At 40.1% G+C, this 17,693-nt stretch overlaps 3 protein-coding genes across 4 annotated transcripts; 2 read left to right on the plus strand and 1 right to left on the minus strand.

Moving 5' to 3' along the window:
- Nucleotides 1-225: 225 nt before the first annotated feature.
- LOC104000873 (transcription repressor MYB5-like) lies at nucleotides 226-1,598 on the minus strand. The gene is made up of 2 exons (XM_009423016.3): nucleotides 1,261-1,598; nucleotides 226-1,154 (listed from the first exon to the last, which is right to left on the minus strand). The coding sequence occupies exons 1-2, from the start codon at nucleotides 1,596-1,598 to the stop codon at nucleotides 446-448; spliced, it is 1,047 nt and encodes a 348-aa protein (XP_009421291.2). The 3' UTR covers nucleotides 226-445.
- A 3,718-nt stretch (nucleotides 1,599-5,316) lies between these two features.
- Nucleotides 5,317-9,412, plus strand: LOC104000872 (transcription factor MYBS3). Its single transcript, XM_009423015.3, has 3 exons — nucleotides 5,317-5,760; nucleotides 8,314-8,510; nucleotides 8,609-9,412. Exons 1-3 carry the CDS (start codon nucleotides 5,478-5,480, stop codon nucleotides 9,131-9,133), a joined length of 1,005 nt encoding a protein of 334 aa, XP_009421290.2. The 5' UTR covers nucleotides 5,317-5,477; the 3' UTR covers nucleotides 9,134-9,412.
- A 370-nt stretch (nucleotides 9,413-9,782) lies between these two features.
- LOC135583354 (pseudo histidine-containing phosphotransfer protein 2-like) lies at nucleotides 9,783-16,298 on the plus strand. Of its 2 annotated transcripts, XM_065086833.1 has the most exons (10): nucleotides 9,783-9,966; nucleotides 13,248-13,435; nucleotides 13,746-13,882; nucleotides 13,989-14,107; nucleotides 14,519-14,797; nucleotides 15,238-15,368; nucleotides 15,454-15,522; nucleotides 15,691-15,762; nucleotides 15,876-15,948; nucleotides 16,027-16,298. In XM_065086833.1, the coding sequence occupies exons 5-10, from the start codon at nucleotides 14,738-14,740 to the stop codon at nucleotides 16,075-16,077; spliced, it is 456 nt and encodes a 151-aa protein (XP_064942905.1). In that variant the 5' UTR covers nucleotides 9,783-9,966; nucleotides 13,248-13,435; nucleotides 13,746-13,882; nucleotides 13,989-14,107; nucleotides 14,519-14,737; the 3' UTR covers nucleotides 16,078-16,298. The 2 variants fall into 2 exon arrangements, with proteins under 2 accessions (XP_064942905.1, XP_064942906.1); XM_065086834.1 differs by lacking the exon at nucleotides 13,248-13,435.
- The last annotated feature ends 1,395 nt before the right edge of the window (nucleotides 16,299-17,693 follow it).

A 17,693-nucleotide genomic window follows, 5' to 3' on the forward strand; every position in this document is an offset into this window, starting at 1 on the left:
CATGTTCGTATTATTTTAAATAATTTTTTTGACATTATTTATGTAATGATTGATATTCATGGAACGTTCGAGAAAATGAATGTAAAACAATATGGTCATAGATGCATATACTTTGTGCACCTAAATAAATGAAAAATAATATTATGATGCTGGTGAGTAGAGCAAATGGCAGAAAAGATGCATGCAATGTTAAGGGAAGCAGCTGTGAGGTTGTTGAATGGCATGAGCTACTCTTTTGATCAATTGAGTTAATACAACAAATTAGTTTGCATAAAAGATTTAGAACTTAAATCATCATTACAAACTTTGGTAAACATAAGATTACATTTCCCACGCTAGCTATTCATGATCAGAGCTGAACAAGATATTGCAAACCCATATTTCTGTTCAAGCTCTTATTTACACAACACAAATATAGCTCGGTAATCTACCAACCAAGTAAAATTTACTTGCCTGCATGATCTGCAAACTGCTCATGAACACCTTCCTCCAAACCAATCTGACCCACAAAGCCTGCTTCCCAAAAGGTTCCAAATCCGCACACAGGACCTGAAGGTGCAGTAGAGGCGCCTGCTGGTTGCATTTCTTGGTTATTCCCATTAGCGCTATTGTTGTTGTTGATGGTGTTGTCGAGAATAATGTTATCATCGTTGTTACTGACATTGTGCTGCAGCTGGAAGGCATCCTCATTGATCAACGAGTCAAGGAAAGAGGAGAAGATATCATCTGTGTAACAGTCGATCCCAATCCCTCCATCTTCGCTGGTACCGTAATCACCTCCTTCTTGGTTTCCTGTAGCACCATCAAGTAGCTCGTTGTTCCGCCATCCTTCATCGTCATCGTCGTCATCATGCTGAAGGTTCTGTCTGTCCGAAAAGCTTCTCTCGTTATCTTGAACACCGATGCCTCTGCGATGAGTACCCTGAGCACGAAGGACGATGGGATCGATGTTAAGGACTGTGCTAGGGTTAGGGTTAGTGTAGGACGGTGGTGCAAGAGGCTGTTGGATCGCATCAGGAGTGGAGGAGGCCAAGGGCTTGTGGGTGCGCGGATCTATGCCTTGGCTGATGAGCTTCTTGCTGAGGTGGGTGTTCCAGTAGTTCTTGATCTCGTTATCAGTACGCCCAGGAATCCTCCCAGCTATCAAAGACCACCTGCAGTCGTCGAAACAACAAGATCGGGTCATAAACATGAAGAGGAAACCCTAAGGAGCTGATCCCAAAGAAGAAAAGATCGAAAGGGGCGATGGTGTCTGATGACCGGTTGCCGAGGAGGCGGTGGAGGCGGAGGATGAGATCTTCCTCATCGGGCGCGATGGGACCATGCTTGATGGAGGGGCGGAGGTAGTTCATCCATCGGAGGCGACAGCTCTTGCCGCAGCGGCGGAGCCCAGCGCGCTTGGGCAGCGTACGCCACCGCCCCTCCCCCTCCCGCCGCACGAAGCTCGCCAGCACCTCGTCCTCCTCCGGCGTCCACGGGCCCCGCTTCAGACCCACTTTGCTGCAACACGGCGTCGGCCCTCCACGCCGCCTGCCCTCCACCTCCACCGCCGCCGTCGATGACGAGCCTGGAGCTGATGACTGTGAGGGGTTCCTCATCTCTCTCTCTCTCTCTCTCTCTCTCTCTCTACCTTGTGTTCTGTCGTTTAGATCTTTCTACTTACTCTCTATCTCTCGCTCACTCGCTCGCTCTATCCCTTTTCATTCTTGTTGTCTTTGAGCTTTCTTTGGGCCAAAGTATTAGCTTCAGGTGCATGCCGACCATAATGGTGGGAGCCACGATCCGTGCGGTCACCTGTAACGGTTACGACAGGAAGTGTAGTTGGCGACGAAGACCACTGGTTCAAAGGGCAGATGCGACCTTTAGTGGGTGTGGGTCCCGTTGTTCCGGGACTAACCACTTGTGACCACGGGCCAAATCATGTCTATATGAAAACACCCGACGCTGAAACCTCGTCCCAACCAGTCCTTCTGGTCTCCGTCGCCACGCTTCTCATCCTGGAACGCGGGGGCATCAGAAGTCTTCACTGTCAGTCAATTTTTCGAACACTCTGCAGGCAGAAAGACATTGGATATTTCGGGTGGGCTTTCCTTCATGACCCTGGGCCAAAGCATTCTACATGCAAGCCGTTCTTGGTATCAGCAACATCAACCTGGCACTACTCCTTGTTGCTCATATAGTCTGTTCGAGGCCCATCCATTCTGGACTTCAGATAGTGCAAGTGCTGAGGCAGACGATTTGGACTCAACACCTACCGTTGTCTGGTGTCCATCGTCATTGTCAATGGAACCATTCAATGAAGTTGGAAACGCCAAGAGGACCGACTTCCTTCTGTGGTTGATATGCACAGGGAGAGATGCATCGTTTTGGCCACGTTTCCAGAGAATCTATGTGGATGTCCATGGAACCTGCGTGCATCGGCGGAGCCACATTTGCTTGGCTGAGCTATCTGGACATGTACGTGAAGCCATAGTTTGGACACATTAGTTGTTCTTGGCGACCCATCGTGGTCATCTTGCCAATACAAATTGCACGCCTGTTAACGTAGAGGGAGCGGCTCTCCTTCACTCTTTCTAGCAACGTTATCTACGGCGAAGAACAAAGCACCTGCAGATGCACAAACGTTGCTGAGCACCAAAATACATGTGAGCTACATCATCCATCTAAGACAATAAAAAAGGGTCTATTTTCTTAAGATTATAAGATTATTCATTCGATATTTATCTATAATTCACGTAGAGCTTTTGGAATTACAGATAACCCAACTAAAATTTCTATTAGTTCCTACCTCATATTACTGGTGCTGAGAAATAAAAAGACAGAAATCTATTTGAAATCGACAGAATGAACGAGCTTGCAAAAGACAAAGCACCTTATCTCATACACAAATCTATTTGCAGCTGACAGAAAAAGCCTGGAAAAGACAAAGCACCTTATCTCATGGAGTGCAGTGAGAGGATAGGCTGGATTAAGCATAGAGATAAGAGCAGGAAGGATAAACAAGTCAATTTCTTCACTATAATCTAGACCTGACTCGCAGATCTATTTTTGTTCATAAAAATGTCTAAAATCCAATTTAAATGGATAATATATTCATTACCTAAATTATCTCCTTATCTCGCATATTAGGAATGACAATGGAACGTGTATTAAAAGGTATCGAAGTAGCATTTTAATGGACGGAGGAGCGGAGAGGCTGCAAAAGGAGTTGCACTTGCAGTGACAGTGGATAAGATAATAAAGTGGTAAAGGGGATTCCATTCGCTGTCCCACCTACTATATGGACTGCCCCTTTCCATCCCGAAACCCTAAGCTTCAGTATCTTCTTTATCTTGGAGGCAACTACGATCCATGCTACTAACGATGGCTAAAATGAGTATCACCCATCCATCCCCATAGATAATTCCATGATATTATGAAGCATGTACAATAAATTTATCTTTTTTTGTCTTGTTCTATGACTATATACTTCAAAAATATTAGATGATGCAAGGTCTTGCTAGGCCAGGCTATAGCTCATAAAAGCATCCTTTAGCATGGGATCCATGCATATGCAAAAGCTAGCTCTATTACATGCAAAGCCATCCATCTTTAGCTTGTTAGCTTCAGGGTGTCATGCATGTTTCATATCACTTCCTTTTCTTGTCCCTCTTTATCTAAATATCTCTCGCAAACATGGTTCCTGAAGTCACCATGATTGAGCACAGAAGGATGATGTCAATTGGCTATATGAAAAGTATTTACTACAAAATATGATTTATATCTGTAGCATTAAGCTTTTGACTGACCTAAAACAGATTGAATCCAATGCCTTTGTTTGCTGCAAAGCCAAGTTAAAGCAACCTACAACTCCCTTCACTGGGAAGTAATCTACATCACCTCTCCGATTTGGACTTTAAAGCCGGAGTTAAAGACTGGAATGGTTAGGTTTCTGTCTCTTCTTTTTCACGTGGAAAATAACTAAAGCACTCGACATGTGAGGACTGGTGTTCGCGAGAAAGGGTTCTTTGAGGACTGGATTCTTATGGCTCCCACTCGAAGATATTGGATTCTTTCCATCCACAAGAGTAGACTTCCCTCGAGAGGCTGGAAGAATGCAAATCAAATAAGCCGAAGGATCGCTGGAGTCAATCTGCCACCAGTAGTATAGCAATATGAGTTGTGAGGCAAAAGTGCACAAGGCAGAAGAGGGTCCAGCATGAAGACCCCACTTGGGATCGCACATGGTTGGGTTATCACACCAATGTGATCCACACCTCTGCCAAGTCCTTTTTGAAAAGACAGGATAATCTTTGCATGATTCCTTGTACCCTTTGCTTTGGTGCCCATTTTGTGTCTACCCATGGAAGGTTCAAGCGATTCAAGTGTAGGCAGCACTGTGTCAGCCACCAGTTGTGTGGTGGGAAACAGCATGTACTTGTCAGTCAATATTTTAAGGAAAGGACATGGATGGCTGTGAGGTGTTCATTTGACCTGCTCGCTCTCTCGCCAGTCTCTTCGGGGTTAAGAAACCTGTTCTTGCCTCACGGGGTCTAAAACTTGACAGGTAAGTGGGGGCTGTTCTTGTGGGTGCGCCACCTTGTGATCATTCTCATTTCTCCAACATTATTATGTTGTATTCTTTTCTAGATATATTTTTATCTGAATGATATACAATTATTTATATCTAATAACTAGAGAGAGAGAGAGAGAGAGAAGACGAAGTCTTTTACGGCAAAAAGATGCAGTGGTGGCGAGCAGCCTTGTTCTTCTGCCTCAACGATGGCGGACAAGGAGCTCCCCCGCCTCAGCGTAACAGAACCGACGACGTATGATTTGGGTCGACATCTCACCCTTATCTTTGAGATTCGTGAAGTGTTTGATTGATTATTCTAAAGAAGAGGTGGATAAAAATATGCTACACAGATTAATAGACAAAGAATGGAAATGAGATGCCAACTTTAATCCATTCATTCCTACCCCAGAATTCTAGCCAATTAATATGGAATGCGCTAATTACCCTGTCAACATTGCAGAGACCAGGTCATCTGTTCCTCGCCGATTTCGGCTCTCCCTAATCTGTCACAGTCCTAATCAAATCAGCCACACGTCCCAATTCTATTAACTTGCATTTCATGGCATTTATTTCATATGGCTAACAGAGAGCCTTGGCAGGATAACGTAAGCGTATCATCATCGTCGTCGTGAGTTCACACTGGTTTGGACGGTGGTGATGGCGCGGGATATGGACGGTCGAGCTCTGTCGGGTTTTCTCGTAATTAACGGTGAGGAGTTGGGGGAGTTATAAAGGTGAGTTAGCGCTTGCCTTCCTTTTTTTGATGCTTCGCGAGACGAAAATAGCGTTTACCGAGACGCAGCGGACTCGCGGAGGTCTTGCTTGCTTGTCCTCGCGCTCGCGGTGCGCACGTGAGGATCGAGTCGCGGAGACGCGGCCTTGACGGGCTCCGGCCGGCGAGCGGTTGGGGAGGCGGGCGGAGATGACGAGGAGGTGCTCGCACTGCAGCAACAATGGACACAACTCGCGCACGTGCCCGGCGCGCGGGGGCGGTGTGCGGCTCTTCGGGGTGCGCCTGACGGATGGGGTGGGGGCGATGAAGAAGAGCGCCAGCATGGGGTGCCTCTCCTCCGCGGCCGCGTTCTCGACGGCAGGTGCCTCCCCCTCCGCCGATCCGGCCGGCGACCACCCCGATGCCGCCGCGTCCGGGTACGCCTCCGATGAGCCTGCCCATGCGTCCAGCTCATCCATTTGCCGCAAGAAAGGCCCGACTTTCCCCTTAAACCTTTTATTTCTCTTTAACGTTTCCACTCGTTTATACCTAAAAAGGTCGGTTTTTTTTCTCTCTTCTCCTTCCGTTGTCGAACCCGTTGCTGGTAACTGCATGTCTCCGTTCGTATGAGATCTCTATACGTTTCATCAAATTTATTCAATAATTATTTTTCTTTCAGATTTTTCCTCTTAAAATTCGATCTTTTTACGGTACCTCTCGTCTTTGTGCTAGTCTACCGCATAGAACATCTTATATAGATCCGCCATTTCTCTGGTATATTCGAGTCTGGTAATTTGTTGAAGGATGTAAATTGTTCTCTTTGTAATTATGAGATGCGTGTTTTAGCTCGACGGATATTGCTTTTCCACTGTAGAAGGTTGACAGATATTGTTTATTGCCAGTATTCAGTGATCAGGATTTCCTTGTTTGCACTGGTGGTGATGAACCGTCCAATCTGGGGAAACACGCTTAGAGGTGGCCCCTTATGATGGGATCCCCTGAGTTCACCACCTCCTTTGGGGGGAACATTGTGCAAGATAAGGGCTGATTGAATGTGGTCCACCGAATATGATTACCTGATTTGCATATTGCGGTAGTGTTGATTTCTTGTTGAATCAGGTTGGCCCATCTACAGAAGAGACCTAATTATTGGACCAATAGTTTTATATATGATGGAATGGGTGTAAAATTAGTCAAAATGTTAACGTCCAGAGCTTGTGACTCACATGATCCTCCTTTATATTCTTTACTGTCTTATCTTGAGAATTATCAGTTATTCTTTTTTTTTTCTTGCTATTTTCATTTTGAGGTTGATACTGTGCTTCATTTGGCAGGCCTCTCCTTCATTGAAGAAGTATAAACAAATTTTCTCAAATTGAACATGCTTTATGTACTTAGCAATCTAATTTTTGACATCCTTCATGATGCGCTTCATTTACTTAGCAGTCCGACTTTATTTTACATTTTTTGTTTATTTGACTGTGCATCGTCCGTCTAATTTATTAGATGGCTTTCTTCTGAAAATGCGAAGAATTCATAACTGAAAAAATCATAGTTACAGGAAAACACATTTCTATTGTCTTTGCAAAGATTTTACTATCCCTTGAACTATTAAAAAATAGTACATTTTTTAGGAAGTAAACAGGCCATTGACTACTGCTTTTAAGTCTAAGGTGGCATGCTTAAAGAACTAGCGTATATATAATTTTACTTGGGTAGGAATAATTTCATTTTAAATGTGATACAAGCCCAATTGTCCAAGTTTTGAGAAAAATTCGAGAAGTGGGCCTGTAAGATTTATGACACAAGCATCTGTGTCCTGTAGTTGTTGTTAAATGTAAGGATTTGTATATTACAAAAATCTACTAGGTCATCTGCTATCGAACTTTTATATAGCCAGCAAAATCTTCTCTCGATAAAGTATTATGCATTCCAAAATCTTGAATTGCTAAAGTTGAGATGCACCAGTGAAGGCCTTGTGATTTATGGTAGAAGATATTAGTGCTGACATGAAGTTCGCCAGGTGTCCGGTTCAAATGGATTGGAATGTGTTACATCTTTTCTTAAAATGTTATCCTCTGAATCTTCGAGCCCTATGTGAAGAATGCCATAATTCATTCTTCATTTGCTTTAGAAGAAGTGAAGAACTTAAAAGGGTTACTCGTTATCGAGCATATATTTTATCTCTCAGTGAGTAACAAAAAGGAATCGTGAACTGCCGTTTCTTAAACTTTGTTAACACATAGGCAGCCAGTAGTGGATCCAATGATTCTACATCTGGTTTGTGTTTGAAAGATAATTCTGTGACAAATAGCTGTACTGAAGATCTTTGATACGAAATCATACAGATCATTAGTTTCCATCTTCCAAGTCAAAATTAGCATGCTTGGATGGTGTGTGTGCCTTTGGCATTTTTCTATAAAATATTTGCATGTTTTCATCTTAGCTTTGTCTAATGTCATCATTTTTTCCTACAAATGTTTCATTTTCTATGAATAGGTGAAAATACCAATCAAGAAACTTCTTCTAGTGATGCTAGTTTGTGATCTCAGTTGACATACTCTTTTTGATATGAACTTGTTCAGCATACTCCTTTTTTTATAATATTACTTATTCCTTGTCCTATAAATATCTAGTCGATTAGTCTTGTCACTTGTGTTGATATTCTTGGAACTTTTATCGTCGATTAGTCTTGTAGCTTATTTTAGACTTGATCTGTGAAAGATGACTCCACATTTCTCTAGATAAATTAGAAAACTTTAGTTAATTTTCTCAGATCAGAAGCATTGTTTCAGTTTCTTTCACTTATCTTCAGTTTATTGTGGTCATGCACTTCAGAGGCAAGGTAGCAATATCCTGCACTTGGTGGTTTAGATCAGTTATGGTTTGATTTATTTGATATGCTGATGGCCATAAACTTAAAATTGTAGTTCACTGACAATTGACCATTTTTCTTTATTAGGTATTATATTTTTCACCAACGATATGAATCTTTACATCTAAATTCAGTATATTACCCTCATACGATCAATGCATTGGGTTGCAGGTGTTCCTTGGACTGAAGAAGAGCATCGGATGTTCTTGGTGGGTCTTCAGCAACTGGGAAAAGGTGATTGGCGTGGAATAGCTCGAAACTTCGTAATATCTAGGACTCCGACACAGGTTGCGAGTCATGCCCAGAAGTATTTCATTCGACAGAGTAATTCATCAAGAAGGAAGAGACGCTCAAGCTTATTTGACATGGTTCCAGAAATTCTCTGCCTTCGATTGCACTCATTCTCAATTCTAGGCTACAACAAATTTCCTAGTTGTTTACAATATTTTCTGTTTCTATTATGCAGCCAATCGACCAGATCTCAGCCAATGAAGAGCGGTTGACGTCCAATTCTCCTCCTAACGAGGTGGAGAACACAAACCACTTGCCAACTTTGCATCTCAATGAACAAGGAGCTGAGTTTTTGGGAACTAAAACAACAAAATATGCTCCAGAACAAAGAGAAACCATTCCGCAGACTCAAAACTCAGTCACAATGATACCAACATATTACCCTGCTTTCATTCCAGTGCCTTTACCATATTGGCCTCTGAACCTGACTACTGTTGCAAAAGAGGAAGAGATGAAGGAGGCTCATGAGATATTAAAGCCGATCGCCGTTGTCCCGAAGGAAGCACTGAATGTTGAGGAGGTTGTCGGCATATCTAAACTCAGCATTGGTGATGGCACCAACAGCCGCATGGACCCGTCTGCGCTCTCCCTCAAACTGGTAGGATCCTCTTCAGCGAGGCAATCTGCTTTCCAGGTTAACTCTTCTGTTGCCCTGCCTGATCTGAACCAGAGTAACAGCAGCCCTATCCATGCAGTCTAAGACACATTTACTGTGAAGTCCCTAAATCCTCACCATGCATATTCTTTCTCTGTTGTCAACTGTTAATCTGCTCTCTGCATTGAACCCTGGAACATCCATTCTTGTAACAAGCTAGTCGGACGATCTCTTAGTTTGATGCATCTTGTTGATAGTTGAACTAAAATTCTTACCATGCAAAAGGCATCTTTTGCTGATCTTAGTCTGATTCATACGGATCAGCACACAAATCCCATGTCATTTTGGATTCAGGACATAATGCTATTGAAGAGTTGGTGTTTATGGGATGGCATTTGAGAAATAGGTCAGCTAAGAAAACCGTTGTCCTTTGAAACAGTAAGACGTGTGTTTAAAATGTGACAAGTGCAGATGCTCATTATTCTGTCATATTTGTGAAGAGAGATGTGGAATATATTAATACATCATAAAATAGTATTTTCAACATCGAATATATATATATATATATATATATATATATATATATATATATATATATATATGTGTGTGTGTGGGGATTGACTTGGACTGGAAGTAGCACAGACCTCACACGATGGGACCCATGACCTATGAAGCCCAGACATCAAATATGTGAGAGGCCGCGGGACGCCGGAAGGTGTCGCATCGTTCGGGACAGTGTTTTTGGGAGGGTTGAGGTGACGCGTTAGGGTTTGTTCAGCAGGAAGATGGGACGGGATAGGATCGGATCGGATCGTGCGGCCGACGTAAAGTTTGGTTGATGTCAGTTTCGTTAACCTCGATAATATCGTTGTTTTCTCCATCGCGACAGTGGATTCCTCCTGTTCCTTTCGATTTCTTCGTCGTCAAATTATACCACGGTGAGCGATCCTTTTCGGCTTTGTATCATTTGAAGCGAACTGTCGATTGGCAATTTAATGAAAAATTTGTTGCTTTTGTGATTAGACCATGCAAATCTCCCCCTTTTTTATTCATCATCGATCTGGTTCTTCTGTCATTTGGTGCCTATACTGCTTCGTAACAGTATCATGTTAGTTCCAGGTCAGATTTGCCTAGAAAAATACAAAATACTAAATCCATGTCGATGTTTGATAACTATAAAATTTCGAATTGGGTATCCAATTATAATGAACATCATTTCTAATTCCTTTGTCAAAAGGCATGTTTATGGGCAATTCTGATTTTATTTGTATTCAATAGAAAAATCAGTTATGAAATAAATTGTACGTGTACACAGTTCCTGCTAACTTTACAACCTTTGTTCATAAATCAAGAAAGAGCAATAGAACAGACAAGCGCAAAGAGTAGTAGGATTTGCGCTCAATAATATATATTTATATAACAAATACAGATATACCTTTATATATATATATATATATATATATATATATATATATATATATATATATAGAGAGAGAGAGAGAGAGAGAGAGAGAGAGAGAGAGAGGAGCTAATATCCTATTGAGAGGTCAGGAAATTTAGAAATGTAAATACATGTGAAATGGATATTGCATGTTTATCAAACTATAACGAAATGGACCATTAAGGCATTCTTGCATTAAGCTATGATATATATGCTAATTCTTCTTACGACTGAAACAAGTGATTCTGGTTTAAAGAATTGCTTAGGTGAATGCACATGTGTGCAACTCCTGTTTCAGAACTTTGATATTATTTTATCAAAGCAAAGTGATTTTATGTCGATAAAGTCACTTTATTTTGTTCATTCGATCATTTTAGGAAGGATTACTTGTTCATTTAATATGTATGATTTCTTTTAATGATATGATTTTTTCGACCCTATATCATGGGGGCTGCGCTAGTTGAGTAATGGGTGCATGTAGGGTAAACAGTACTCTGAAGATGCTAATATGCAAGAGCTGTCACTAGGTTCTGCTTTCAATGATGCTGAAGAAATATGTGGCCATGAGAACAATCAATGATGTGTGAAGATTCCTTTGGAAAACCCGGGAAGCTACCAACTATAAAGTTCAATTCTAGATGTCCCAATCACTTATTTGTCAGATACTAAATATGAATATGCTGATAAGATATGATTTTCAGATTTTCTACAGAAGAAGTATGTTATATTTGTGGATTTGACCTTCCCTTATTGCTGAAGAGATTGGGATTAGATCCAGGATATGTCCATGTCCACTCAGCTCAGTGTCTATCTCGCCCATGTGGCCTATCTTAGACCTAGTCATGAACGTTATCATCGTCTTTCCATTGGTAGAAATTTCTTATGCTTGTCTGTCGGTTTTTGTGCTATAAGGTGGATTCTCTAATGTTGACTATGAGACGTGAAAGCAAATTAAATAAGAATAAAATTGTGGTAATGATGTGACAGCTAGGCTGATGACCGAGATACAAAATAAATCTTATTTGTACTTCTATAGTATACAAACAAGTTGATAATTCTCATATTGTAAAATTTTACCATAGAAAATTTGAGCATTTATCTTTTACATCAATTTAGAATGAATCAGAGTGAAATGATTCATTAGGGTGATGCTAAGTAGTTCTTCACTAAGAAAAGAAACCCATGATACAACTTAATCTTGTTGAGCATATTTCATTTTACTGAATTGTGAAAAACATGGCTAGGATTGCTTTTAGTCCCATCATATTTTCTCTTGTATGCTTATCATTCATTAGTGGAGACTCTAATATTTTTTATCGTTGGATCTTTGATTTTAAAGGATTTTTTGTAGGTTTCATGGTTAGGACAGGGTTTGATGGCTTATTAAATATAAATATGTATTAGAATATTTTACCTTTCCTATATGATGATTTTTTTTCCCTTTACTGTTTATTATTTACTTCATATTTGACACATCAGTAACATAAAAAGAGTGGCTTAATGCATGAGTTTCCTATCGATACAAGGTTGTCTGTAATCATCCTTCTATCAATAGAGATGTTGTTGCTGCGACTCAACCTTTGATCACCCAAGTCATAGAGGAGCAATCTTTCTATGATGTCTCTCGATGCATTTTGTAGTCTGTCATTTAAAACTTGGTGAGGACATCTGTTGTACATATTGAAAATAGATGTAATATCATAGTGAATAAATTAACTCATGAAACAACAAAGATACATGCTATTTGTGTGTACAGCACCTGAATTCTGTTATTAAACCATGAAAAAGTTATCTTGTCCTGGATAACTCCCATCTCTACGAAAGACTAGCTACCCTTTAAACCTTTTATGATGTTGACACTCTTTAGGTGTAGAAAAGCTTTCATTTGCTTATTTGATCAATGAAATTCAGTCAGACCATGGCAGTTGTAATTTTTGCTATGGTTTAAGTAGGAAATACTTATAATTTCTAAAGAAAGTTATCTGATATTTAATGTTTTGGTGACTTTATGAACATCACCAGTAACTTTGCCTTCAATAGAGCTCAAAAGCAGGAAGATATCCATTTGCTGATCCCAAATAATTGGGATCTTATAGTTTCTTCTCATCGGTGGTAACTTTCCAGAATTGAATGTTATAATTCTCAATTTCTTAAATTTTTTGGATTAATAAAAATGTTCTTAGCTGTATCTCTTCATTGAATATAACAAGAAATGCATGTTATTTTTACAACATTTATAGCAAATCATATATGCGTATATTTATGACATATATCTTTGAATACTCAACAGCATTCTAGTTGGGGGGTGTGTTCTTTGAACATGAAGTTTTCTGCTCATGCCTGCGTTTTCTTTCTGTATGTTCTTTCTCTTATGGGACTTTTAGAATTAGTCCATTGTGATAATCTAGCTGTGTAAATTTAGTATAAATAATTTCATTGTTACTTTGGATAATAAATGGTCGTTTAGTCTGTATTCCACGTTGTACCGTTAGTGGTCATATAGAATTTTTCTGTTAGCATGTTTAGAATGGATTTCATAATATCTGTATATGTTAAATATGGGCAGCAGAGAATGTCTTGCATGTTGTGCTTGTCCATTGGATGGATCCTCTGAGGAAAAAAATTTAGGAGCTGATCTTTCCATCTTTGGACAACTAAGATCTATTCAACGGCTGTACTTTAGAACTCTTTCTAATCATTATGATTCTCCAGGCAGAGGATTTTTACTTTCTGTAACAGTGTTCTTCACGGAATTGCAATTTGAGTATGTCCTTCCAGGTCAATATTCTGTTTTCGACATTGGACAATGATGTTGGGCAAGAATCATGATCCTCGGGGCAATCATTCACCCTACAACTTTTCTCCTTTAGCATAGTGGTGCATGGGACCAAGCACCCTAAAGAAACCAAATCTGAAAACCAGGGCGGAGAGCTACTGGAATCGTTGCTGCATCCTACTCATATTGGGTATGGAATAAAGATAGCATATCAAGAGTCTATTCTAATTCCAATCTTTTCTTTTCCAAGTGCTTCTCAGATGATAGAAACACAAGACAATGACCATAATTCATTGGACTTCTTTCATATTTTAGCTCTAAACAGCCTTTTAGTAGTACATGAAAGAGAAAAAAAGGTAAACTTGTGCAGTTGATACAAATTATGCACATGAAGCTAGCAGCTACTTGTTGGCAGCAAGAAATATCTAAAAAGTTATATGAAAGTATTCCCTCAGTGATTATAAGCAGCCGCATTCATGGAATTTTTCTTTACATCGCAGATTGAACTCAAGATTGTCATCACAAATTTTTGGTGGATGCGCCGAAGCCACATCTGCTACTTCTCAGCACTCGTCAGAATTATCAAGTAGCATATACTTACAAATGATTGAGAGTATCAAGGGAAAAAGTATGACAGGTACGGGTCCTCCTTGTCAGATCCTGTGAACCTAGTCCTGTAGTCGGGCAAGGATAGAATTGGCATTGGTTTATGTTCTTTTAATCATTGGTGTTTATTATGTCAGCCTCTGGATTTTGATTCCAAGAGCTTGACAGAACAGGTATATCCTAAGCCAGGGCAGGGCGGTGACAAGAAAAAGAACATACAGGTGATGATTGGTGGTCTGTAGCAGGATATCTGATGGTAAGCATGTTACATATTCCAATCCTTTTTCTCGAAATAAAATAACTTGTATGATTTATACATCAGTAATTAATGAAGCAATCACATGTATGCTTGTCCTTTGTCTTCAGAAATATATCCGCTGGGGTGCCCTTTGTCATAATCTTTTGCTCTCTTAGTTTTCATGGCTTGTCAAGTTATGCTTTCTAGGGTAATCTAGAGGTAAAAGATGAACTATTCAGACATTGTTTATGCTTTCTAGGGTAATCTAGATGTAAATGATGAACTAGTCAGACTTTGTTTGGATGCAAAGAACACTCGTTTCTTTCAGTTGTTTAGCTGTTGAGTTGCAGACTAATTAAAGTTTTGAAATGCTATGGCTTGTGCTGTAAACATACATGTGTTGAGCTGACCCAAATTAATTGAATGCAGTTTTGGTCGTTGTCCATCTTTTGGATTTCAAGCTGATCCTGACCCACCTGAGTGCTGCTTGCTTCCTGATGGGTTATATGCAGGAGTAATGTACACCAACAGCCCTTCTCCTGCTCTATAAATAGAGCAACCTACCATGGCTCTAGTATCTCATCGGCATCTCTTATCTTTGCACTACTCCATCCTTTGCTCCATTCGTCTCTTCTTACTCGGCCAGAGATGGAGAGCTCTAGCTTGCAGCGCCAGCTTGCCAACCTGAAGAAGAGCCTCTTTGATCAGGTTGGATTTCTTCACTCGGTGTGCAAAGCAGTGGCTTTGTTTGTAGCAGCAACTGCAGAGCAGCATTTCCTATAACAACAAAGTTTTAACAGTAATCCACCATGATCTGTTACTATGACCCCCACAAACTTCAAATTTATTGCCGTCGAGTCAGCGGTAAAGCAGAATAGAAAAAATATATTCATATATATATATCTTTCTTTAGGTTATGCAATAGCCATTACGTTTATCATCTACTCTGTTCTACGTTTCCTGAGTGCATTTGAGTTCCTTGTAAGGTCATGGTAGTGGATGCCGATGTTGCATCAAGAAAAAGATGATTTGATGTTATCTTAATCGTTATCTGGAACATGGCAAAGCCAGAATAATGTTCTAAGAATCCTAATTGCAGTATTTTTTTTTGTCATATATAAATACTTGGCTGTGGTTGTTTATTGCAGGGTAACCTAGACGACCAATTTTATCAGCTAGAAGAGTTGCAAGATGATGCTAGTCCTAATTTTGTGGAAGAGGTCGTCACCTTGTTCTTCAGGGACTCCTCCAGATTGGTGGCTAATATTGAGCAGGCCATGTAAGCACACTTCTCCCTCGGTGTATACTGTATTTCTGAGAGAGCGTTCACGTATAATAATGTCATGAGCTTTGTATTCATGCAGTGAGAAGTGTCCTCGAGATTATGAAAGTCTGGACGCATTGGTGCACCAATTAAAGGACAGTGCTTCCAGGTAAGACTTTGCCGTTCTCACATTGACTACCAGGTTTTGAGATGGTAGATCACAAGCTTTTCTGAGACTCTCTTCATCTTCTTTTCTTTTCCCTCAACTCGTACTTGGCCATCTAGTTTTGATGATGTTCATAGCGTTGGCTAATGTAAGCTTACGCGATTGGTGTAGCATCGGCGCCGCGAAGATGATGAAAGACTGCACCGTCTTCAGAGACTACTGTGAGAAACGAAACTCCGAAGGGTGCCAAACTCATCTCTTTTCCTCCACAATCTTCCGCTTTTGAATACTGCATGCCATGCATCGTCTTCTCCATGGCTACTGTTTGATTGCGTTGTTCGCTCACATTCTTTCAGGTGCCTACGATCGTTTCAGAAGGTGAAGAAGGAGCACTCGACCCTGAGGCTGAAGCTGGAGAACTACTTCCAGGTTCCATTTTCTGACCCTTAAAAACTCGTTCTCTCAGACTTCCTCATGCATTTGATGCCCTCACCTCTGTCATGGCAGCTGTTAAGGCAAGTTGGTCCTGCTGAGAAAGCCACTCGCTCCGGCAAGTGAGAGGAGATCATCGATCGTCAACGAAGCTATGTGACGTGAGTCGAAGCAGATATATAGCGTAGGTTGGTGTGAGAATAAGCAATGTTATTGCAGCAGATGTTGACTTTAATATATTCGACCGTGGAGTCTAAATAAATATTAACTCCACATATATCCTATCAAACTTCATGTGCAATCTGTGATCATAAAATCTTAACGTTGGGAGGTACAAAATTCTAATATTTTCAGAATTTGTCCAACCGTACAATTGTCAATTTAATCAGAGAAAAAAAAAACACTGACATATGATATATAATTGAATTATGGATTTACTAAACGGCATGCGTTCTCGGTTTTGAAGTTAAATCATATCTTTATGATTTATCCTTAAAAAAAAACTAATTAATGCGTTCTCGGTTGCGATGAGGCTCGATAAAAGCTCGGCCGATATAATGCATGGCATAATCAAACACACCATCATTAACAATAATTAAGCCACATTAAACATCTCGAACGCTATCATTAACAATGAAGCTTAAAAATAATACATGGCAAGATCAGACACACCATCATCTCTCGACTCTTATGCGAAGATGAAGGGTTTAGGGAAGCATTGACCAAAAAGAATGACCATGCAAAGAAACGCTGGGTCTCCTTACCATATTATCTTTTACATCTGCTTTCTGACTTCCAAGTTGAATATTGTCCATTTTAAATATTTTGATCTCTCTCATAATCTTGTAGTTCATGATGATACAAATTTTTATAGGATGAATAATCATTCTCTTTCTCTTTTCTCGTCTGGAAGATAGATATCAATCCATTCTAATTTTATAGCTCTGATTAATCTAACTTTTTTTTTTTTTTTTTACAAAAAAAAAAACATACGAAAAAGCTGAGCAAACTGACACGGCGTTACAGAAACGAATGCTTGGATTCTCTACTTTCCAAAAGGGGGGTGGGGGGGGGGGGGGGGGGGGTTTGATTAGTAGTGGGGTGGGGGTGGAGGAACCTCGCAAAGCAAGCACGAGAGACACGTCCTTGTAATACACAGCCGCCGCCGCCACCACCACTACCATAGTCGAAAGCTACGTTTGGCGGTGTGGCTTTCCCCTAAGCTTTCGGTTCAGTTGTAATTTATGTTACCTCTTCCCTCTAAATTCATCGTCGAGTTTGAGTTAATTTAGTCAAAATAGCATACATGATAATGCAGATGGATGTAATCCAAAACCTTTAACTTTTAATCTGAATTTCTTGCTTGAAATTCAAGCATTTGAGTAATATTATGTTAGATTTTTTAATTATTGAATCTAGAAATAAAGGTTGTCCTGATCACGATTTAGTTTAAAGTGAACTAGTCAAAATCGGAATCGATCAATGGTTTTATGGTTTCAGACCAAACCAAAACCAAGGAGGTAATTGGTTTCCAATCTACTCCGGACGAAACTAATGGTTTTAGTTCAATTCCAAACTAATTTAAAAATTAAAAAAATATATATTAAGAAAAAAACGTTAAAAATTACTTGAGTTTGAATTAGAATGAGATTTTACAATCTCTTCTCAATCATGAGCTCAAGTTATCTATGTCATAATTTTACGTTGAAATCTTTCTCTATAGTATTTAATTGCTCATTACA

This window comes from Musa acuminata, chromosome BXJ1-10, assembly GCF_036884655.1.
Source record: "Musa acuminata AAA Group cultivar baxijiao chromosome BXJ1-10, Cavendish_Baxijiao_AAA, whole genome shotgun sequence".
Taxonomy (NCBI): Eukaryota; Viridiplantae; Streptophyta; class Magnoliopsida; order Zingiberales; family Musaceae; genus Musa; species Musa acuminata.